General features: G+C 41.5%; 3 protein-coding genes across 3 annotated transcripts; all 3 read left to right on the top strand.

Annotated features, from left to right (window-relative positions):
- The first annotated feature begins 299 nt into the window (after positions 1 to 299).
- LOC110185193 (uncharacterized) lies at positions 300 to 2148 on the top strand. The gene is made up of 2 exons (XM_086838606.1): positions 300 to 579; positions 655 to 2148. The coding sequence occupies exons 1-2, from the start codon at positions 577 to 579 to the stop codon at positions 1954 to 1956; spliced, it is 1305 nt and encodes a 434-aa protein (XP_086694732.1). The 5' UTR covers positions 300 to 576; the 3' UTR covers positions 1957 to 2148.
- Positions 2149 to 4647: 2499 nt separating this feature from the next.
- On the top strand, positions 4648 to 6715 carry hoka (membrane protein hoka). The gene is made up of 3 exons (XM_020953988.2): positions 4648 to 4810; positions 6107 to 6190; positions 6258 to 6715. Exons 1-3 carry the CDS (start codon positions 4765 to 4767, stop codon positions 6491 to 6493), a joined length of 366 nt encoding a protein of 121 aa, XP_020809647.1. The 5' UTR covers positions 4648 to 4764; the 3' UTR covers positions 6494 to 6715.
- A 5832-nt stretch (positions 6716 to 12547) lies between these two features.
- Positions 12548 to 23249, top strand: Rh50 (Rhesus blood group-associated glycoprotein Rh50). The gene is made up of 9 exons (XM_020953927.2): positions 12548 to 13208; positions 15648 to 15816; positions 16586 to 16751; positions 17257 to 17518; positions 21033 to 21223; positions 22142 to 22336; positions 22413 to 22506; positions 22572 to 22674; positions 22958 to 23249. Exons 1-9 carry the CDS (start codon positions 13040 to 13042, stop codon positions 22989 to 22991), a joined length of 1383 nt encoding a protein of 460 aa, XP_020809586.2. The 5' UTR covers positions 12548 to 13039; the 3' UTR covers positions 22992 to 23249.
- Positions 23250 to 24119: the final 870 nt, after the last annotated feature.

Genomic DNA, 24119 nt, shown 5'->3' with positions numbered 1-24119 from the left:
ATACACACGGCGTACATCCAATGAAAGGCAGCATCGTCGTCGATGACTTCCGCTTGCAATTACCATGGTGGACACAAATGTATCCGATCTATTCAACATAAATCTGACATAAACTGATGCAAATAATCGAGACAATCGATCCGCGATCCGTTCATAGAATGCCCCTCAGCCATTGTTCCACGCTGCCCACTGGCTCCGAGCTTTGTTTACTTTCGTTTTGTCTTCTGGCAGATGCTGGCCGCGCTAATCATTTTTTATGGTCAACAGCCGCCGCCGCCGAGAGTTCAATTGGTGCTTGAGACACTTTTTGACAATAGCAACTAGACAATCCCCGCGCTCGAAGAAGCCACATATCGATGCGGTAGTCCACCACAGATCGCTAGCAACCGGTTTCCTCTGCTGCGATCATCGTAGCTCATCTCAAATCATCTCGTCGATCGGCCCAAAGTGAATGGACATCGGCCAGCCGAGAACTTTTCGCGCATTTTCTGTATAAATAGTGTCGTTGGGTCTGGTTTTGAAACAGAATCAACTTTGGATTAATCTAACAGACATCGTCTAGGATCTTCTGGAAAAATGGTTAGTTCTCTCTATCCATCACCAGACATCCTTTTGGACCAGGACTAACCCTTCGAACTTCCTTTTGCCTTACAGAAATTCTTCGTCATTGCCTTTGCTGTGATCGCAGCAGCCTCTGCGGCATCCATTGCCACGGATTACCTGCCGCCGGTGGACAACAACATCGAGGCTGCCTCCGATCTCGTGGAGGTGCCTGCCGACCAGGGTGTTCTCGCCGATGATGGATACCGCTACAAGACCGTCCGCCGCCTCAAGCTCCGCCACCGTCGTGATGTCTCTGAGCTGCCCTCTGCCGAGTACCTGCCCCCAGTTGAGGAGTCCGCCTCCGAGGTTGTTGCTGTTGAGACTCCCCTGGCCGAGGATGGCTACCGCTACAAGACCGTCCGCCGTGTGATCCGTCGCCGTCGTGATGTGAACGAGCTCCCTTCTGCTGAGTACCTGCCCCCCGTGGAGGAGGCTTCCGAGGCTGTTGCCGTTGAGACCCCCCTGGCTGATGATGGTTACCGTTACAAGACTGTCCGCCGTGTGATCCGTCGTCGTCGTGATGTCAACGAGCTGTCCGCTGAGTACCTGCCCCCAGTTGAGGAGTCCGCCTCTGAGGCTGTTGCCGTCGAGACCCCCCTTGCTGATGATGGCTACCGCTACAAGACTGTCCGCCGTGTGATCCGTCGCCGTCGTGATGTGAACGAGCTGCCCTCCGCCGAGTACCTGCCCCCAGTTGAGGAGTCCGCCTCCGAGGCTGTTGCCGTCGAGACCCCCCTGGCTGATGATGGCTACCGTTACAAAACTGTCCGTCGTGTGATCCGCCGCCGTCGTGATGTCTCTGAGCTGCCTTCTGCTGAGTACCTGCCCCCCGTGGAGGAGGCTTCTGAGGCTGTTGCCGTCGAGACCCCCCTGGCTGATGATGGATACCGTTACAAGACTGTCCGCCGTGTGATCCGTCGTCGTCGTGATGTCAACGAGCTGTCCGCTGAGTACCTGCCCCCAGTTGAGGAGTCCGCCTCTGAGGCTGTTGCCGTCGAGACCCCCCTGGCTGATGATGGTTACCGCTACAAGACTGTCCGCCGTGTGATCCGTCGTCGTCGTGATGTCTCTGAGCTGCCCTCCGCCGAGTACCTGCCCCCAGTTGAGGAGTCTGCCTCCGAGGCTGTTGCCGTTGAGACTCCCCTGGCCGCTGATGGCTACCGTTACAAGACCGTCCGTCGTGTGATCCGTCGCCGTCGTGATGTCTCTGAGCTGCCCTCCGCTGAGTACCTGCCCCCCGTGGAGGAGGCCGCCGCCTCTGCCATCATCGATGTGCCCGCCGAGCAGACCGTGCTGGCCGCTGATGGATACCGCTACAAGACCGTCCGCCGCCTGAAGCTCCGTCGTCACTAAGCCGCCAACTGTGCCACCACCCACCGCAGCATTTGAGATTGTCGAGGATGCTTTTCCAGAAGAAGTCCTGCCTTTGAGAGTCTCACGATGAAACTAACCATAAGTCGAGCGTATTAGTCAATTTGAATCCGTTATGATCAATCCGAGTACAAAACACGAATTAACAAAATAATAAACATTTTAAAACAAAAACTTGAAAAGGTTTTCCATTTGTATCATTATGATATGATTATAGAATATAATTTTTAAAACAACAAATTTATCATCAGTATCCCTATCTAAAGGGTTGTGCTTATGATTCGTCAACCTTTTGTGTCTTGGTTTTAAGAAAATTTTTTTGCGAACATCATATTCGTATTACTCACAATTAGTCTCTTGCTGAATTATCGAGCCAAGAGTCAGGAGTTAAGATAATAAGGAGTAATTTGCGACCCTATGAACTATGTATATATATTCTTGATCAGCATTAACAGGCGTATCTTTCTGGGCATGTAGATAAAACCATTTTTTTTTTTTAGATTTTTTTCAAATTTTATAAGGGGTTAGATCATTAAAATTTACAAAAATTTGAATTTTCAACTTTTGGAATTAAGTATTTTCTGATTGTTGCTATGTCAGCTATATATATTTATGTATGTATATTTATGGTCCACCGATTCGCCATGCTCCGCCTTATATACTAGGAAAATTATATAGAAGAATAACTCTATAGTTTCATTCAAATAGCTTGCTCTTAAATTTGTTCCAAAACAAATCTCGCACATGTGTACTTATGATTCTCAACCGGAACGAAGTGACTTCTTCCGGCCAAGTTTCAGAAATGTGTGTTACAAAAGTTGCAAGTCATTGTTTACTATTGTTCAAAGTTAGATGCTGATCATACATACTTACTGGTCATAGATACTTACCGATCAGAGTTACTTACTGATCATAGTTACTTAATTAAACAGCTCGCTGTTTCTCTCGGACTCTCCCTCTCTCTCTATGCCTATCGCTCTATGTTAATCTCTAGAGGCAACTGCTTCTCTCCCACGCACTCACACTCACATTCTCTTCTCTTCTCTTCTCTTTCCACGGGGACTATAAATAGAGGCGCTGAGGTCGCGCGCGCCTCAGTCTGTCCTAGGGGTACCTATTGTTAACATCGATAGTGATAGTGCAAGTGATCACGCTTCGAGACCAAAAATATGACGTGGCCGATGCAATGGATCTGGATGACCTGGAAGAAGCTTACTTGAATGAAGTCACGCAATCTTGGTCACTACACTGGAGAAAGTAAGCAATGACAAAAGAGCTCTACTGCGGTAAGTCTTAACCATGACATTTATATTATGTATGAAGAAGATGCTGGTGGGATCAGACCAAGGTCTAGATTTTATATTTCAATAAATTTATTGCCATGGTCCCTTTTATATACTTACTGGTCATAGATACTTACTGTTCAGAGTTACTTAATGTTCATTGATACTTACTGATCATAGTTACTTACTGGTTATATATATTTACTGATCATAGTTACTTACTGGTCATAGATACTCACCTCCCATAGTTAATTTCTGTTCTGAGTTACTTACTGTTCAGAGTTACTTACTGCTGATAGTACATTACTGATCATAGTTTTATAAATCGTCCGATTGTTCCTATGTCAACATATATGTTTATATATAGTCCACCGATTCGCCATGCTCCGACTTATATACTAGAAAAATTATATAGAGGAGTAATTCCATAGTTTTATTCAAATAGCTTGCTCTTAAATTTGTTCCAAAACAAATCTCGCACATCTGTGCATATGATTCCCAACTGGTTCTAACATCCCCGGAACGAAGTGACTTCTGCCGGCCAAGTCTCAGAAATGTGTTTTGTTACAAAAGTTGCAAGTCATTGTTTACTAGTGTTCAAAGTTAGTAACTGATCATACATACTTACTGGTCATAGTTAGTTACTGGTCATAGATATTTAGTGGTCTTAGATACTTACTGATCATAGTTACTTAATGTTCGTTGGTACTTACTGATCACAGTTACTTACTGGTCCTATTAAAATATAAATAAATATTTACAAAAAGAATGGTAATATAATTTTAGTCAATATAATTTTTGCAACGCAGGGAAGGAGTCGTTTCCGACCCTATTAACTATATATATACTCTTGATCAACATCAACAGGCGAATCTTTCTAGGCATAAAAGAGAGCAAAATTTTTGTTGTAAATTTTTCCAAAACTTAGAAGGGCGGTTTATCGTTAAAATTTACAAAAATTGATAAATATTTAAAAATTTTTACATTTTAAATTGAGTATGCAGATTTATTAACCTAGTCAAAACTAGCACAGAACAGAACAGCCGTATCTAAATTAATACATTTTCGGCTTAGTTATAAGAATTCTATACTTTGGTTTTGCGAAAAATATGTCATACAAAAAGATGGATAAATGGTCGATTCAAAAATGCGAACATATTAAACTTAGTATGATTGATTTCCGACATGATCCTATATTTCAATTGCAAACTTCAAGTATATAAAAAATGGACTTCTCGAACTTAATTTCCTTTTTTGTTTTTTCCTCAGTGTGCCTGACCTCAGCATGTAGGGAATGCCAGCAGGAGGGGGAGAGCGCTATCTTATCTTAGCCTGATAAGACGCGGTGCGATAAGATACGACCACTTGCCGCCGACTGCAATCACGCACAGGTTTTTAGTTCCACTTTGGAGTCGACGACGTGCGCGCTACAAACTTGGCCAAAAGCTGAAAGCGAGCAGAAGTTTTTTGGAGCGAACGAGAACGAGAACGAGCGAAAACGACGGAAATGAAGTTGGCTAAGAAGTGCTCCACCTACTTGGTGATATGCCTGGGTAAAGTTCTGCATACGATTCCGTCGTCGTTTTGAGTATCTGCCAGATACTCTTCGCGTGTGTGTGTGTGAGCTCAAATGGCCATCAAAAGGCATGGCTGGTGCATCATAATAGGAGTAGAGACACGCCCAGCGTATCCGTGGATGGGCCCTAATGGCGCAACTTCCCTGGCAATTGGAGACTTTAACGATGAGTAACTGGGCCAAGTGTGTGTGTGTGTGTGTGTGTGTGTCACACTCTCCAAATATGTGCGCGCTTATCAGTGCGATTCAGATAAGCTTCGTTGTTTACTCACGGTTGCCCCATCACACTGCTTCAGATGTTTATACCAGGGCGTGGTGAATCAGAGCTCAAAATCAAAGGGATTCCAGCCACATTCCTCCTATTAAATCGCTGATTCATGCGGCAGTTAATAAATTTGGAAAAAAGGTTTTCATTGGATTCATTAAAATTTGATTAGGCCCGAAAAGTACAATGCACTAAAACCGGAAGTGGCATAAGCTCGGTAATTATTTCGCATATAAATTATGAAATATGCTAGCAACAAAAAATAAATAAATATATATGGGAAACAATTAATTTCGGTTAGCGGCTGGCCGACGAAACTCGGTCGCTCACTTAGCCACATCCATTTGGCCGATGGTTTTTGTCAAAGCCCAATGAATCATCCGAATGAATGTTAAATCGAATCTGGCTGCAAATCAATACATTGAGTTTTCCACACACACACACACAGTCACTAAATCCAAATCCGCTGAATATTTCATGCGCAAAATATGCCGAAAGAGCGCCGAACCAAAACAAACATCAAACACAAAAAAAAAAGAATATTAATTAAAAATACATTTTGATAATTTTACGTGAAATCGAGTCTGACATCCGCAATGGAACGAACAAAAGGGGAAGAATTTGAAGGAATATATTTATCATCGAACTTGGCGCGCGCGCGCTCTTTTATTTTTTTGCTCAAACAGAATTTGCGTTCTGTTGTTAAACATTTTCTCAATAATTAATTGTTAATACATCTTAACAAGTCTTCGTCTTCGTGTTTGGCTGCGTAGATCGAAGATACGCTGGAGCTCTATATGATGAATGGTCGCGGCGTTGTTTCAATGAGTTCCGTTTTGGCTCGCTTTATGGCTCCGGTTTGATGGATGCCTCAAAGCCATAAAGCCAAGCCACCTTCGACGGTGGTCTTCGGACAAATCACAGCTAACTTGAGTGCTCGAGTGCCTCTCGTTTTACTCTGTAATTATTATTATTATTTTTAACGCTTCTTTTCTATCTAATTTGCAGTTTTGCTGGCTTGTGTTTTGCAGGAAACGGAGGCCACGCGACGCGTGAACCGCGGTCGTCGCACCCTCACCCGTCGTTACTTCAGTAAGTCGAGGCGTATACGTAATAATTTCTTTTGACTAGATTACTCATACGTTCTGTTGTCCCACAGGTGGCCTTGCCATACCCGGCTGGGCTATGATCGTCTGCATTGCACTGGCTGAGCTCCTGATTGGCGGTGCCCTGTACTTTATACTGAAGAAGGTGATCCTGGACAAGGAGCCCGATCAGGGCACTAGCTCTTACACACCGGCACCGGCAGCTCCAAGCACTTATACCCCAGCTCCGGCCCATGAGACGGCAACGACGGTGACACCAACGCCCACGCATGCCACGGCCATTGCTTAAGCATAATAAGGATGAGAATGAGGAGACTTCCAGCCATAGTTCATAATTCAAGCCCCTTAAATTCAATTACAATTATATCCTAAACTAGAGTTTATATATTTCGTTCGTATCAAGAATGCAGAGCATGTGTGTTCTGTGCCCTTTTTGTTTACCTTCAATTTCGAATAAATAACAAAACCTTTGTTACCCATCCGGCGCCACACTTAAGTGGTTATAATCAAACTAGTTCACATTCACATGGCTAATCGTGTGTCAAACGATCGATCCGATGGATTTTTAGCTTTTTATTGCACCTGCTATGAGGCTATATAGCCGCCCCTCTGTGAGCCAGTTTGTCTGCACGCAACTCCCATTTCATTCTAATTAATTTAAACTGGTTTTCCTCCAGTGAGCTGTGTGGAGTCTATTATCGGGCTGCAGATTAAAGATACTTTTGGAAAATGGCTTTAGCTTGTGGCATAGTTTACGGCAGAATAGGAAATGATATATATATATAATTTCAACCTAGATTTGTCTAAAATTTATTCTCTTATTGGTTGTTGAATAAATAAACAAAGAGAATTGGTTTGAAAATGTTTATTTAAGCCAAAGAGTAATTCACTAAGCTGGGTTTAGTTTTCTTGTGAACTCTTTAAAACTTTATTAAACATTTGTTGCATGTACATGTTTCTAGATCCTTTAAATGCCTTTGATATTCTTTGGCTCTTAGTTGAATCATTTTACTCATAGATACGGCCATTGAGCTCTGCCCGGATTTGTATCTGTATCTCTCTGACTGACATCCCGGTTTGCCACTCGGGATGCGGCGGCCACTTGACGCCGCTCTCTCGCTTTGCCGCTGACAAATCGAAATTTATTATAAACGCAATTGAAAAATCCCCAATGCGCCACTTGAGCCGGATCTCTAAGCCGACGAAGCTGCAGGAGGAGCAGCAGTCTCCAGCTGGAACAGGAGCTGAAGTGGTAAGTGGTAAGTGGTGGGAGCCCCAGAGCCGATGGAATCCCGGCCAAGTCAAGGGGCCCGGCAGCCAAGTAGCCTGTAAATGCCAACAATTGGCGCAACCAAAAGCTGTTCCATAGCATCACGTCGGCAGCGGGAGGAGGAGCAGGAGCAGGAGCAGGAGCGAAACCAAAGCGGATTCCAAAATTGACACAAAACAGACAAAAAGCGAATCGCTTAGGCGCATCCACCCGCAACCGAGGAGGGATGGCATCCATTCCCCGAACACAGACACGGAACCAAATGCAGCGGCAGCCAAAAATCCAGCAACGAGAGTGCAGCAGGAATGCGGCACTGGAAGAAAAGAAAGGTGATAACTTGAGGGGTAAGTAATAAAAATAGGACTTCAAGTGATGGAACAATTAAGAAGATATATTTCTGAAGCTATTAAAAAACATTTCCCTTATTAAATACTTATTTTTCCCAGTGCTGCCAAGCTAGAGAGCAAGGATAGCCCGCCAGATACTTGGGCTGGCGTAGCTAAAGCCACACAAAAGAGTCCTGCATGCTGGCTGTGTGTATGTTCCCGAAAGGACTTTCGCCCCGAATGGGAATGCAAACACTTTGCATATGGCCGGAGAGCCGCACTCCATGCAATTGTTATGGGTCAGCCGGACCAGGAACAGGACCAGGACCAGTGCCACGAAGAGCATCACCAGCTAGAGTCGAGTAGGATTCCCAGAGATTGCACTACTCAGGACACTTGGCCGGCTTTATGCGAGTGTTTGTGGGGTGTTAAAGTTTATCAACATATCGTCAACGTTGTTGTGCCGTTGTCTGACAACAGTGGCTCATATTTATTTATGGCCCAGCCTCCACTCGGAGCCATATACATATTTTCGCCTGACCCAGACTGGCCACAACTTGGCCGGAACCGGGATCGGGGCAGCATCCGGGTCGAGAGCGAGCACTTGTGGCCGGGCATTTAGGATGGCACAAGTCTGACAGTTTTGGCAGACGCTTCACAACGTTATCAAAAGTTCACATGTAGGGTGCTCTGGGGATACAAGAAGATGAAAGGGTATGCAGAGTAAGAGTTATTATAGAAAACAATTTTCTAAATATATATGTTATGTTTTTACCTGAAACAAAAGGCAGAGTCAAGAGACACATGTATATATTTTTAATAAGTAAAAAGCTTAAACACCAGGTATTGCATAGTCTTAGCACCGATTTCTGAATTCTTTGCTGTGTATTCTTTTTTATTTCCCTCTGCTATTCCCTGTGTATCTTCACTTTTCTGGGATTTAGACATGTACACTTGTTGTAAACAACAACATTAACAAGGGTTTTGCAGGACGACAGCGAAAGGACGAAGGGGGATGGGGACACTCATAAGCATTCATTGGAAATCCTTTTCGATTTATTTGCGTATTCAAACGGAAACATTTAAAGTGATTGCGGATGCAAATTTCCCTCCCAAGTAGGCAGCACGAAAATTGCTCTGATGTACCGGGATGCCTTTGCCTTTCTTTGCTTTCACCCGGCTTTCACCAGGCTTTTCCCCCGGCTTTTCCCCAGCTTTCTTTATTTCCACAGGCTCTATGTGTGTCCATGTGTGTATGTGGATTTTCAAGATCCGAGCGCGTGCCTGGCAACATTTGCGGTTTTTGCGCAAACTTCACACATTTTCTTATGTGGGGCTTGTGCCGTGCCTGGCCTTACCTTTTTATTGTTGCCAGCGCCATGAGAATTTCAATTTTCACACAGGTGCGCTTGTGTTTGTAGAAAAAATAAATATCAATCATACGCCCCAGTGGCCTCTGCAGGTTCTCTACTCACTTCACCCCGCTCCCACTTCCACTTTTATGAGTTCTGTTTAATTTTATATGGATATTTGCTTTAACAATTAGCCGAATGCTCTCCAACTTTTCAACTTCAACTTGGAGCAATAAGCTCGTCTCGGCCTGATATGTTATATAGCCCTTACTTCAGCTCGATTATCTGCTGCAATCGAATGTGTTTGAGTTCAAATTCAAGTACGACACTGGCTACTGGAGTAAAGTTAAATTAAATAAAAGACACTTTGATTGATATTTACACTAAGTAAAACCAAGAAATCAAACTTAGGGAAGCCGTTGGTTGCATACACTTGAACATTGCAATTGGGTCAGGGATCGAATGGGGAATCGATCATAACTAAGCCAAAAATTCATTATTTTCAAATCGGTAAACTGTTCTGTGTTAGTTTTTATTAGCTTAATAAATCTGCATAATAAATTTATAATTTTACAAATTAAAATTTTTCTTCATATGATGTAAATAAATTAATGATAAAATTTTGAAAAAATTGAGTACAAGTTTTTTCTTTACTTACATATTTAGATCGATTCAGCTATCGATGCTGATCAAGAATATATAGTTTTATAGGATCGGAAATGATTCCTTCACTGCGTTTGAAGCTTCTGAAAAAATAATATTAAAAGACAATTTCACGGACTTCAACGCTAATTAAAAATAAAGTCTTTACCGAAAGAAAATATATTTTTAGAGTTCGAGATGCGAGAAGTGCCAAATTGACATTTAAATTATTTTTAGAAGTACTTAAGAGGGTTTTAAAAATAGTATATTTGACTTTTCGATTATTTTAATAAAGTAAGCTATGCATGTAGCTTCGGCACGCTCTTTCCGATTTTTATAAAAGCTTACACAAAATTCTAGATTAGTTTATAATGGGTATATATCAAATTTGATGAAAATCTGTTGAAAACTGGAAAAGTTCTAATATTTTTTTTCTTAACTCGTATCGTTCCTATGGCAGCTATATATATGTATATATACATATATATTCCACCGATTTGCCCTGCTCCGACTTATATGTTATACTAGTAAAATTATATAAAAGAATAACTCCATTGTTTTATTCAAAAAGCTTGCTCTTAAATTTGTTCCAAAACAAATCTCTTTTATGTGTGCATATGATTCTCAACTGTTTCTAACATCCCCGGATCGAAGTGATTGCTGCCGGCCAAGTCTAAGAAATGTGTTGTGTTACAAAAGTTGCAAGTCATTGTTTACTAGTGTTCAAAGTTAGATGCTGATCATACATACCTACTGGTCATAGATACTTACCGATCAGTGTTACTTACTGATCATAGTTACTTAATTAAATAGCTCGCTGTTTCTCCCGGACTCTCCCTCTCTCTCTCTCTATGCCTATTGCTCTATGTTAATCTCTAGAGGCAACAGCTTCTCTCCCATGCACTCTCACTCACTTTCTCTTCTCTTCTCTTTCCTCGGGGACTATAAATAGAGGCGCTGAGGTCGCGCGCGCCTCAGTCTGTCCTAGGGGTACCTAGTGTTAACATCGATAGTGATAGTGCAAGTGATCACCTTTCGAGACCAAAAATATGACGTGGCCGATGCAATGGATCTGGATGACCAGGAAGAAGCTTACTTGGATGAAGTCACGCAATCTTGGTCACTACACTGGAAGAAAGTAAGCAATGACATTATTATATTATTATTATTATTTATATTATGTATGAAGAAGATGTTGGTGGGATCAGACCAAGGTCTAGACTTTATATTCCAATAAATTTCTTTATTGCCATGGTCCCCTTTACGTACTTACTGGTCATAGATACTTATTGTTCAGAGTTACTTAACTTACTTACTTACTTACTGGTCATATATACTTACTGATCATAGTTACTTTTTGTTCATAGATACTTACTGTTCAAAGTTATTTAATGTTCATTGTTACTTACTGGTCATAAATAATTACTGGTTATAGATACTTAGGGGTCTTACTTACTGATCATAGTTATTTAATGTTCGTTGGTACTTACTGATCATAGTTACTTAGTGTTCATAGATACTTACTGTTCAGAGTTAATTACTTATCATAGTTATTTACTGTTACCGTTGAAAGATACTTACTGATCATCTACATTTAACAACAGTTTCTCAGGCAGTTATATTATATTAGTACTTCGATCGTTCCCTGCAACTACTTCAAACATTCAAAGCTTGAAGCTTTTGGCACTTGCGTGCGACTCGCCGCGCTTTTATTTATGCCCATTAAGTTCGCACTAAACCACTAAAAAAGGCTGTTAATCAGTTGGAATTGCTGGCAAGAAACCGCTATCTCATCACTGAGCGGCGATAAGCGAACGAGTCAGCTGCTTCACTTGGACAATAGTTTATTTTATGAGCATTCATTTCGGCTGACAGCTTGTTAATTATTTCGAGACACTGCCCGGTGCATGAGTGTTTGTGTGTTTAATTGGTACATAAGCGGTTCCTATGCCAAATAGCTTCAGTTTGTTCGATCTGTGTGTGTGTGTGTATAATCACTATACTACAAGAGCCACTTGACCAGAGCTGAGATTGCGGCTTATCAGTCAACAAGAAGAAGGAGACCCCTCCTGTCCGAAGGGGTTTAACCGATTGGCCCAGAGTCAATAACAACACCCTGAATGTGATTTCGAATTCATTAAAGTTGCAGCCACTTTCACCTTCTGAGACAGAGTGCAGGTAGAAAAACTGTTAGAGAAAATATTTGAAACAAATTTCGATGATATAAAATACATTATATCTTTTAACCAGAAAATTGCAAAAGCTGTTTCAAAAATTGTGAAGACTAGCGAATAGTTTTATCAGTACTTAGTTTTTCTTTGACAATTATTGGTGGTATAAACTTGTTCTCTATTTTTCCTAATTTAAATTTGATATAGTTATTTATATTAATATTCATTTGATATTTTATTTATATCTTATTCTATTTTTTACAGTTTTCTTTGCCATTTTGAACCCTTCTGTGATAGCCTGTGTTTTGGTCGTTTTCCAACGTTTATGCAAATTGTCCGGCTTCAACTCTAAAATGCAGTCTGAGGATAAATTCGTAACGAATTACCAATCAATTGACCAGCGAAACAAACAGACTCAGGCCACAGCCAGACTGAGGTCGAGGCGGCTGGCTTGTAAAACGATTTGGATTCGAAATTGAAATTGCAAGGTAACCGAAAACTAAAACAAAAACAATTTAAATATAATGGAACCACAACGACTCGGTCTCGTGGGGTGCCGCTTCTGTTCTAAATAATTCAGCTAAAGAGCTGGAGAGCAATGGCAGTAGCAGTAGCAGTGCCGGCAAATTAAATTAAATAGTTATATCATGCGAATAAAATCGCTGTGGATATCGCACATACGCCCCGTTGACCGCAGACTCGAGCAGCGACCAAAGCTACTTACACGCCGCGCTCATCGCTCCGGGCATCAGTGCGCGCCCAGTGCTCAGCCGCAGCAGATCGTGGATAGTGAATATATATATATTGTATATATAGTGGATGCACCGCATCGAGAGCACAGATAGTGCAAAAAAAAAAGAAAGGGAAAAGCGGTGGCAAATATTTGCACAGTCGCCCCACAGACATCGACTTCGACTTCCTGTCTGCCAAATTCCCCGAACACGTGCTGCCACGACTGCGGCTGGGATCTGAGAGCACAAGTCCCTCCTCCCGGCTTTAGCTCCAACTCCAATCAGTAGCCACTCCATCGGGCTGCCTTGTTTTTTTGCTCCTGTTCCAACTCCAGCCGCCATCATGCATTCGCCGGCTGCCAAAGTGTCGGGCTACGTCGTCCTGATGACTGTGCAAATAATTTTCCTGGTCCTATTCTGGCTGTTCGTGCGTTACGAAAAGACGGCATTGCCACGGCCAATCGATGCCGAAGACGCTGGATCAGCAAACGAACACGTTTCGAAATATCCGCGTGAGTAGCAAGGATTTTCCACAAACTTCCGCTCCTTTTTGGGCGAAACATTATCACAGATTTGTATATAAATGCGAAAGTCTAAATTGGATTATTGGTATTATTTTAAGAATATTTTTTAACTGGTAAAAATAATACATAAAGTGAAGTAGTTTTTTATAGGAATTAAATCAGGTGATTCCGGTGAGATTAAAACCGCCGTAAACACTCCCCTTTTAATATTCCTAGATTTACCCCTCAAAACCATCGGCAGATGTGCGAAAAATATTGTTTAGAGCTTTAACCCAGTTCCCTTTTGTTTTATTATGTATTTTTGGATTTGCTAAATATATATTTTTCGCTTAATTAGCCAGCGTGGGCTAATCGAAGGTGTCTTAAGGCAAATCTACCCGGCAACAGATTATATTTTTTATTAAGCAAAACAACGAGAGAGGGAATTAACTTTGGAAAGCCGATGATTGTATACCCTTTCAGAATGTAATTGCATCACGGGACCGTATATGAAATATATCATATCTAAGCCATAAATCCATCAATTTCAATTCGAATAGATTTTCTGTGCTAGTTTTTACAGTGTTAACAAAACTGCATACTTCCTTTTACAAATGTAGAAGATTCAAATTTTTATCAATTTTAGAAAAATTTAACGAATTAAATTTAACCCCTTATAAAATTTTCAGTTCTTTTTTTCTTTTCTTTCCTACATGCCTAGAAAGATTCGCATTTTAATGCTGATCAAGAATTTATATGGTTTATAGGGTCGGAAATGATTCGTTCAGTCTTTTGCTAGCTTCTTGCAAAAATTATAATACCCTGAAAGGGTATAAAAATTAAAAGAAATTTGTGAATTATGTGCGTGCTTGGGGGAAATAATTCCCCTTTTGTGCGGATGCTGTCATATTTTTAGAATTGCCCCTCAAAAATAAACGTAAATGTGTGAAAATAACTGTCAAGTTTTTTTATACAATTGTGGTTTATTTTTATATGGCTGCAATTGTTATTGTTTAGCAATTAATAATATTAAAATTTTATTTTTATAAGGAAAATATTGAAAGAGGTCTTATTTATTTCTTTAATAACACATAAAGAATAACAAATAAATACGAAATAAATAACAATTAAATAAATGAATAATCCCAATAAATATGAAATGCATTTAAAATGTATACCAATTAAAAGCAGTTTTCGGCATCGTATCATATTTTTATATATGCTACATAAAGTTGATCGTAAAAGTGTGAAGTTTATTTTATTGCTAAACTCTAGTTTTTTAAATGTATTTTTTATTTATCATAAACTAGCTATCCAAGGCTTAAAAGTTATTAATTATTAAAGTTGACTTGGCAACAGTTAAATATACAGTGGCCTGATCTATGAACAAATAAATGGAATAAACTCTCTTTCCTAGCTCACAAATGATGGCCAAATTGACTCATTTCATATTTCGGGGGATTACAAGCACTTAGCAGGTCAAAACAATTAGAAAGCAGCCAAGTAACAGCTTTAAATCACAGCGAAACATGTAGAGCTATTACCCATGCTCCTTTATACTAGAATAACCCTACAGTTTTATCCTGTTGTTTTTGGAGAACTGATAGAAGGAGAAGGGTCCTTAGCCAGGGCAGGACCCGCATTGTTTGCCAAGTGTTGGCGGGTCATAAATAAATGAAGTTCTTTTTCGCACAGTCTCCTTCGGCTCCAGTTGTTTTGGGTCCCGTGGCACCAATTCCATTAATTACTTTTTGCCACTGGAATATACATGTTCATGAGGCTCTATATATGGTAAAATACCGAAACCGAACTGAACCGAACCCCAACAACAATGGAACGGGCACACACACACTCGCACAGATGAATAATTAAAGTCATTAATTTCAATTTATGCAAATGCGTCTGTAAACAACTTGTTGCAATTCATAATAAATAAATTAAACCGTATTTCACACTAATTGCACCCGCGCGGGCACACATACGCACAGTGGGGTCTGGAATAGGGTACAGTGGGGGTGTCTCCTTGGGGGTGAACTTTGGGGAGAACACTCGGCCATGGCATCTTGGCGCCCTGGTGACATCAATCTCAATGCAATTGACTTTTGGCAGCAGACAATTGGGCGGTTAATTGAAACGACTTGACTCAATTAATTGGCATCCCAACTGGCCAACATCCTAGTGGCCAGTAGAGTGTTCCCTTTTTACACGCGGAAAAAAATGTAAGGCCTTCTTTTAAGCAATTAAAAAAATATACTCTTAGGAATTTATTTTTACTTTGCAGTATTTAAATTGTTAGACAGATATTTTAAACTCTAATAGGCAGACGCTAAGCTTATTTTCCAACTGAAAAGTATTTAAATTGCTTATACTATATTTTATTTTAGTATTTATACATTAGTTTGTAACATTATTTCCCAAGTGTACTTAACCCTCTTGATTCCCCCACAGAATTCCAGGACATTCAGGTGATGATCTTCATTGGCTTTGGCTTCCTGATGACCTATCTGCGCAAATATGGTTATAGTGCCACAGGCTTCACTCTGTTCATGGCCGCCTTGGTGGTACAGTGGTCTGTGCTCATGAAGGGATTCCTGCACATGGAGGGCGGCAAGATCAGGTGAGAGTGGTTTCAATTTATTAATTGCTATCCTCCGGAATGTCCGGAACGAAACTGACAGCCGACAAAGCAAATAAGCCGAGGCAATGAAATGAAGAAAAATACCCTCGGGCTGGCAATGAATTCAAGCAATTACTTTAAATGAAGAAGTCAACCCTAGGAGGCGGGGCTTTTGTAGGTGATCCGGGGGAAGGGAAGGGAGGCAGGGAGGGAGGGTAAGTCAAACTCTACTTATGCTAAGTGAAATGGGCAACAAGCTCAAGTCAAACGGCAAACAAAAGGACAAGCGGTTGCAAAGGAGCCAATGGAGCTGACAAGGAAATCAACTGAGAGAATAAAAAGTGGTTAAAGAAGTTGAAAACTTGAATGGGAGAAGGTTTAAAAATATTAAAAATTTATAAACGAGTTAAATATTTATAATTATAAAGTGCAAGATATGCTGGTAAAATTCAATTAATAATTGATTTCAATAAACTTGTATCTTATTATCCTTGGAACCTTAAGTAATTTTGGTTTGTAATTAAATTGTTAAAAATTCATTGACCCCTGCTTAAAGAGCAATCTCAAAACTACCTCTAGATTTCTCACTGTGTAGAAACATTAACTGCCTGGCCAAATGGAAACGCTTTAAAATGTATTCCATTTCATTTGGCGGCCATTCGTTGGTTAAGATGCCGCCATTTTTTATGCTGCCAAGGGCGTGTCACCTGTCGCACTTCCGGCTCACCGTTCGCCGTCCTTTTTCATCTCTTTTCGTTTCGCCCCACAGCCTCTCCCTGGAGAACATCATCGATGCGGATATTGCCGCCGCCGTTCCCCTGATTAGCATGGGCGCCCTCCTTGGCAGGACCACGCCCATCCAGCTCCTGTGCATGTCCATCTTCGAGGTGGCCCTGTTCGCCGTCAACGAGTACTTGGCCCTCAATGTGTTCAGTGTGAGTAATTCCCCCGTAAATAATTACTCTACATCATTCTTTATTTAGTTTAAGGCATTTAAATATTTATTAAAGCCAAAATGGGTAATGGTTGCCAGTCAAAAAATTAGCATAGCAAAATGTTCTTATATTTTGGGGAAAAACAAAAACAGCGGAAAAGTGCATGACCTAATGTATGGGTATTTGTCCAAAAAATTATTTATGAAAACAAGTTTAAAAAGGTCACAACGAAACACACATGTGTGTACTTCTGGGTCATAATACCATATGCAAAACGAATTAAAATGTATGTCAAATTTCGGCTATGATATTATGCAGTTTTGAGAGGTAATAAAAACAAGCTGGGGATTTTCATAAATTTAATGAAAGGGAAATGGAATATATTCCAATAAAACTGCAAAGCCTGGAAAGCCTAATTTTATGCCGGATATCGAGTGTTTTTTATTGAATTACTTAAAATATTTTATCTATTTATTTAAATGATATATTATAATTCCTTTGACAGATCTGCGACTGCGGCGGCTCTATCACCGTGCATGCCTTTGGCGCCTACTTTGGCCTGGCTGTGGCTTTGATGCTGCGCCCCTCGAGTGACCAGAACGAGACTGGTAAGCTGGAGGGAGCCAGCTACACCTCGGACATCTTTGCCATGATCGGCACCACCTTCCTGTGGGTGTACTGGCCCAGCTTTAACTCTGTGCTGGCCGAAGGAGCCGGCGGCGAGCGAGCCATTTTGAACACGTTTCTGTCATTAGCCGCGGCAACAGGTGAGTCACGTGCCCCGGCAATTAGCCGGCTCAAGTGGAGGGCAGCTGGAGGACATCGCCATCGGCCATCTCCTCATCTCTCACATCTTCCGGCTGTCTTCGCCCACTCGTACTCGAACATATCTTAACGCTTTCTCTTTGGCTCTTTGGGCCTTGTTAATTATAATGTTGGCGGGCCTATTAGCACGGCTACGAATGAAATTGAAAAGGCCCTGCCCAGGGCAGGATGAATGCCCCTTAGTCCCTGCTCCCTGATCCGTTAGCCACCTCTTTGGGTCCTTGTGCATGCGACTCACAAACTAATTAAATGTCAAATAGTTTCGTTAACACATTTGAAAATTTATTTTGAGCACGTAGCGCACATAAAAACGAACCGAATGGCAGGAGGTCAGTCTGTCCGGTATTTGCTTAGTCCGGTTAGTGCAGTGAGAGAAAAAAGCTGGTAGTGTTACCTTCAAATAGTTTTATAAAAGTTGATATAATAATCGATAGTATAAGAATAATGTTAGACCTTGACTTGTAGCCTTTATTTTCGTTTATAACAAAACCTTTGTTGGTTTATAAATTCTCTTGGAATTTTATTCAAGTGTCGGTCAAAACCAGGACCGTGTCCAGACCGGGCACACACACATACATTCTCTCATAGAAAATGTGCCAGAGGCAGCAGCAACAGCAACCCAGAGATTCTGGCCTGGGGCTGGGCTTTGGCCAGGCCTGACTCTCGCTCGGTTAATGTAAATAACAAAACACAAATTAAATGTATACAAAGGACGAGCGGCGGCAACACCCGACATCAGTAATAATAGTAGGGGCCGGCAGCAGCTGAGATAAGCCAAGCTGTGGAGGGCAACACTTGGCTAACTGTGGCCAGAGTCCTTCCAAGTCCTTGCTCTGCCTCGCTCTGTCCAGTGGACATGGTATTAAGGTCCTCACGTTACGGCGGCTGCGTCGGCGGAGGTAACACCTAACAAAGGCGCACATGAGCTTATAGGAGATGGGGGAAATTCTGGAAAAAAAAACTATCCGAAATGTAGATACCCTAAGGAGATATAAGTAAGAGTTAAAAAGAGTAATACTTATTCTTCCTAAAAAGACACTCAATATAAAGAAAAGCATAAGAATATTCGCTAGTTTCATATTTTTATTAACTGAATATTAAATAATAGAGTCTTCCACTTGGCTCATTTCAATCTATCATTGTTATATATTTCTAATTAAAACGAAACCTGGCTACCTCTTTTCACAAGAACTTGGCATCTGCTTGTAAGTGCCTTTCGAGCACAACTTAATTTGGGATAAAAACTCTGCTCTCAATAAAGTGCATATTCAAAATTTGTTTGCAATTTATTCTCGACCAGAGGAAACTTAATCAATGCATTCCAATCTCCAGAGCAGAATGCGATGACCCACTCCATGGTGGGGGATATCCTAAAGTATCCACACCAGAGAGGGAAAGTCTTTTCGGGCATTTTATGCGGAAGGATGTGCGATTAGTTGAGTCAACGTCCAATCCCCTCTCTCTGTAACTCTCTCTCAGTCTTAATACCAGGATGCCGACGTGGCCTTGTCCATTTGGTGGCCGGTTGCCCAGCTCACTAGTTGTTGCCTTAATTAAACTAAAGCTGGGCTTCAGTTCGATGCTGAAATTAGAGGCGGTCTGGTGGGTGTGGTCCACAGGCCCGGGGTATCCCAGTCCCATGTCGGCCCATGCGGGTGGACATGCATGGCCAGGACTCTGGCATTATTGGAGCTTCAGGAGAGGGGGGATGTCCAGGCGGATCAGACGACGCCATTTGGTGTCCAAATGCGGCGCCAACAGCAAAAATACGCCCCAGTTGTTGTTTTCACACCAGGCACAAAATGAGCCAGAGCGTCGTCTGGACCTTGTCCTGGGAGTTGCACTGAAAGAATAAATAAAGGGGATCTGGAGATTTGGTCATCAGCTAGGAAAGTTTAAAATAATTTGCAAATTTTACAAAAGAGTTAAGTAAATCTCCAGGGAATTTATATTACTAGTTATTTACTAGTAAATACTTTTATTTAATCCTTAATGCATAAGTTATTATATATTTCATTTAAGAAAAATAATAATAGGTAAGCCAAGCCTCGAGTTAATTTTCCTCTCTGTACCTTTGGGTTTGGGCCTGGTTAGGATGCTCGTCTGGTCATTCAGGCGGGTTTTTGTGAGGGACGAAGGAGGCTGCCCGCATTGGCCAACAACGTTAAGCACAAAACACATTTTACAGTCGCAAGTGACACCATTGGCGTTAATTTAAATTGTTTAATGTTCGAGCAGCCAAAGCAGCATCAGCATCCGCAGGAGCAGGAGCAAAAACAACTAAAGCAACGCCAACTGATGTCCTGAATCTGGGATGCCGTTGGCTTGGCTTTGGTTTAGTCCTGGTCGAGGACGTTGCTGTAGCTGGCTGTAAAAAAGCTGTTTAATTGATTTTTAAGCCAGAATTTGCTGTTCTCTATGTTTTTGTGTCGCCCGGACAACGTCAAAAGCTGTTTTGAAATTGTTGCGGTTGCCGCCGGCTGCCCCTCTCTTACTCCGGCTGAGATTTGCCCAGCATTTGCAGTGGCCAACCGAGTCCTGGCCGAGTCCTGGCCTTCTGGACTAATTTATGCAAATTATTATGGCTGCAACATATGCTCCGCCATAAAATGGAGATTTTTAAGTATTTAGTGTTATTCAGCCGAGATTTATGCTGCCTGCCCGGTCATAAACTGTAGTGTCCTCCTTGTTGTTGTTGGCAATCCGAGGGATCTTGGCACTGTGTTGTGTTTACAATTTTATTAGTTTCGTGTTTATTGCAAAAGTGCGGTTCTAACCAAGGCTGGCTCCGGGTCCGGGTGTGTCATTCCTGCTGCTGAAGTGATTAGCGATAACTGGGTGCGGTGGTGGTGGTGGTAAACTTAAAAAGGATACAGCAAGGACTCTAGTTTTGTTGTCTTTGGAGAATGGAAGCGAGTAAATAAGCATAGAAAAACAAGGTGGGACAAACTTTGAGACTTTGTTGTTCACCAAGTCGGCTACGTGATATTTCTGCTCAACAGGTCGTATGCGTTATTTGCACAACATTTTGCATCACAACAAGTGCATCTGGTGAGGAAATAAAAAGCTTATTAGATAGTTTGGTTAACTAAGATTCTCTTAGAGTTAAAGATATTCAAAGGAAAGGGAAAACTTTCAGGAAAGTTGAATATTTTCAAAACATATCCTAGTCTCAAATCCTTGAATACCTTTATTGCTTCTTCAAAACCCCTTAAAGCTTCTCTTATTAAGAGCACTGCCTGCTTCAGCTAATGAACTCACCGACTCTCATTCAAAAATACATTAAAATCATGTAATTAAAACCCATCATCTGGACTGCATTCAAAACCTGCTCGCAGCATTCAATCTTTAGTAGAAACAGATACGAACCGTGGCCGCAGCAGTATCCTTTCCCCACCACCTCATCCTGCTCCCAATCTCCTGCTCTGTAATATTTCGTTTCGTTTCTCGTTGCAGTGACCAGCTTCGTTGTATCCGCGCTTGTCAGCCACGAGAATAAATTGGACATGGTGCACGTGCAGAACTCGACCCTCGCCGGCGGCGTCGCCGTGGGCACCGTGTGCAACCTGCTCCTGGGCGCCCATGGAGCCGTCTTAATTGGCATTATCGCCGGCACGGTCTCGGTGCTCGGCTATCGCTATTTGACTGTAAGTTTGACTGGTGAAACTCGTAGCGGAAAGCTGAACTCGGACAAAATGCTAGGAACCATGTAGTTGAGGGTCCTGACTAAAGGATACCTGTGAAGTTTATCCTTTACACTTCCAAAAATTATTTATTATAATTTTTTACACATTTAAGTAATCTATACAGAAATATTTTTTATTTAATTCTGCCTCATTTTACTTTAAAATAGGTTTTAAAAAACATATATCTCCTAAGGCTTCATCACCTTTATATACCCTTTATCTCGAACACACTACCTTTTATAAAAAAGTGAGTTTCATGCAAGCATAACCCGCTATTCAAATGGCAGAATTGGGTGAGCAGAGTGGAGGGCAGGAAAACCAGGAACTAGAACTAGAGCTAGCGGTGGCTTCGCTTTAATTAGTGCGCCTAGGAAAAATGCGACGCTAATGAGTAAAGTTTGTTGCCCGCCGGTCAGCCGCAGCCGGGACCTCATCCCGTTTCCACTTCCCTGGCTTCCAGGCTCCCAGGCTCCCAGGTTCCCAGTTTCCATACCGAAAACCCGACCACATAGCACCGAAATCCGTGAGGTTACTTCCCCGCTGGAGTCATAAACTAATTTGCACTTTTCAAATGACCGAATGACACCCTGCGACGTTTCACTTTTTTAATTAAATTAAATTTGAAACAGTGGGGCTAAAATAGGGAGCTTCAATTATTACTTGCAAGCTTTAAAAATAGTAATAAAGATTTTATTAGCTTATGATAAACATTTAAGAAAAAATGAAAACTATGCCTTTAAAAACATATTCTATAGAGTTCATCCCAAGCTTTTTTTACCCCGAAAAAACCTCCTAGTTTAACAATAGCTTCACCGTATAAAAATGAAGAGGTCCTTTTATTGTCTTCATCCATTTGGTGTCCTTTGTCCTTGTTTTTAGCCCTGGTTGACGGCCAATCTGCGGCTGCACGATACCTGTGGCGTGCACAATCTGCACGGCATGCCGGCCCTGATTTCGGCCATTGCCTCGGCCATTTATGCCTCCATGGCCACCGTGGGCGAGTATCAGTCGGAGCTGCAGGACATTTTCCCAGCGATGGTGGGCACCAACGGAACCGAGACCAAAATCATGGGCGTGAGTATCCGCATCCGCATCCGTGCACCTGCATCTGCATCTGTGGTGCTAATCCCTTTTTGGTCAATTCCCGTAGGGCCTCGGCCGGAATGCAAGTTCGCAGGCGGGTTTCCAATTGTTTGGCATTGCTGTGACGCTGCTCATAGCCATCGGAGGTGGCATTTTGACAGGTATGAAAGTCTATGGATATAATAATAGAAAATGTAGTAAATGTGTCTTTTATTTCTTGATCCAGGGGCCGTGCTGAAGTACACCAATTTCCGTAACCTGAAGAAGGACGAGCACCATCAGGACGAGCACTATTGGGAAGTTCCCGCCGTCGAGGGCAAGGAGGAATAGTTAGTAGACTTTCGCCTCAGCAAAGATTGAATTCAATTGCAGTTTTACCCTGAATGTGCCTTGTCCAACTACTCACGATTATGTTTACGATTCCGATTACGATTACTTGATTATTTTACTTATACTGACATTGCCCAGCCATTATTGTACGAAATGCACGCATTGCCATTGTGCATGCCCTTCATTTAGTAAAAAGTTTGCGCCAAATTATTTACCATTTCCGTTTCCCCTTCGTCCTGCACTCGTATTTCCTTGATTTGATTTGCCGCCATTTTTTTCCAGCGAACTAGAAAAAGTTGATGAGCTTTTGTCGTAAGCCAGAAATCCACGAGAAACAAATGCAGCAAACGGCCATGGAAATCCGTGGAGGACAATGGGTCCATTGGCCAATCCTTTTGTTGTCCTCGCCTGCCACCACGCTTAATTTTTGTAGACACTTGTCGCATTTAATTAAAAACTCCAACAATTTACACATTTAATTAGCGACGACGGCAAAAAGGAGCACTCGCACACACACACACACACACACACACACAGAAAAAGTATTAGCAATAAAAATATATTCTGAATGTAACTCTTGTTCCCCAATTAGAGATGGCCCAAAGATAAAACGGTTGACATTGAATCAATATAATGAATTAAGATTTTTTTGGAAGTACTAACTTTTTGTATTATAATTTTAGTCAGAAGCTTGAAACGCGATGAAGTAGCCATTTTCGACCCTATAAGCCATATACATTCTTGATCAGCATTAACAGCTGAATCGATTTGGCTATGTCAGGCTAAAGTTTATTTTTTTCAAAATTTTAAAAATTTTATAAGGGGTTACATCATTAAAATTGTCAAAAACTTACAAAAAATTGAATTTTTTAAATTTATAAACTGAGTATGCAGATTTGTTTTCCCCTGAAAAACTAGCACAGGCCCGCTTTTCGAATTGAAATCATACCATTTTTGGCTTAGTTATAATCTTTGCAATACTTTAATTTACCCCAAAAAATAAGCATTTCAAAATATCGATTTAGATAACAGGTTTTTTTTTATTTTTCTTAGTGGTATACGTTAGTAGTTTTCTGTTTTTCTTCGATTTCATTCGATGCCTTATAGTTTTAAAATGTACATTATAAATTTGTAATTACCCATATTGATTTCAAGCCGATACTTTTGCTTTTTCCGATATACCATATCAAACATTTTCTCCCCAATATGCAACTCAACTCTTGTTGCTCTTTTTCCCCGCTTGCCGAATTTATTTAATTAAATGGAATTAAAATCATACACAACGACTGGCGCAAAAAGTTTGAATATGCTCGCCCAACTTTCGGATGATGCAAATGCCAACTTTGGCCCCAACTTCAGTCCCGGCACCAACTTCGAGTCCCAGGGTGCCGCCAACTTTAATTGGCGCCCATTTCTGCTACGCAACTGGAATGCAATTGTCCCC

The sequence above is a fragment of the Drosophila serrata genome, unplaced genomic scaffold (genome assembly GCF_035046125.1).
Source record: "Drosophila serrata isolate PLE 108 unplaced genomic scaffold, ASM3504612v1 contig_359, whole genome shotgun sequence".
NCBI classification, from domain to species: Eukaryota; Metazoa; Arthropoda; class Insecta; order Diptera; family Drosophilidae; genus Drosophila; species Drosophila serrata.
Note: the sequence above shows the minus strand (reverse complement) of the source record. Positions and strands in the feature narration are given on the sequence as shown.

Excerpts from the sequence above, each read along its gene's own strand:
- hoka (XM_020953988.2), top strand. The coding sequence starts at position 4,765 with ATGAAGTTGGCTAAGAAGTGCTCCACCTACTTGGTGATATGCCTGG. Across the intron at positions 4,811-6,106 it reads CTACTTGGTGATATGCCTGG|TTTTGCTGGCTTGTGTTTTG; the intron begins GTAAAGTTCTGC and ends TCTAATTTGCAG. Across the intron at positions 6,191-6,257 it reads CCTCACCCGTCGTTACTTCA|GTGGCCTTGCCATACCCGGC; the intron begins GTAAGTCGAGGC and ends GTTGTCCCACAG.
- Rh50 (XM_020953927.2), top strand. The coding sequence starts at position 13,040 with ATGCATTCGCCGGCTGCCAAAGTGTCGGGCTACGTCGTCCTGATGACT. Across the intron at positions 15,817-16,585 it reads ATGGAGGGCGGCAAGATCAG|CCTCTCCCTGGAGAACATCA; the intron begins GTGAGAGTGGTT and ends TTCGCCCCACAG. Across the intron at positions 22,507-22,571 it reads CGGAGGTGGCATTTTGACAG|GGGCCGTGCTGAAGTACACC; the intron begins GTATGAAAGTCT and ends TTCTTGATCCAG.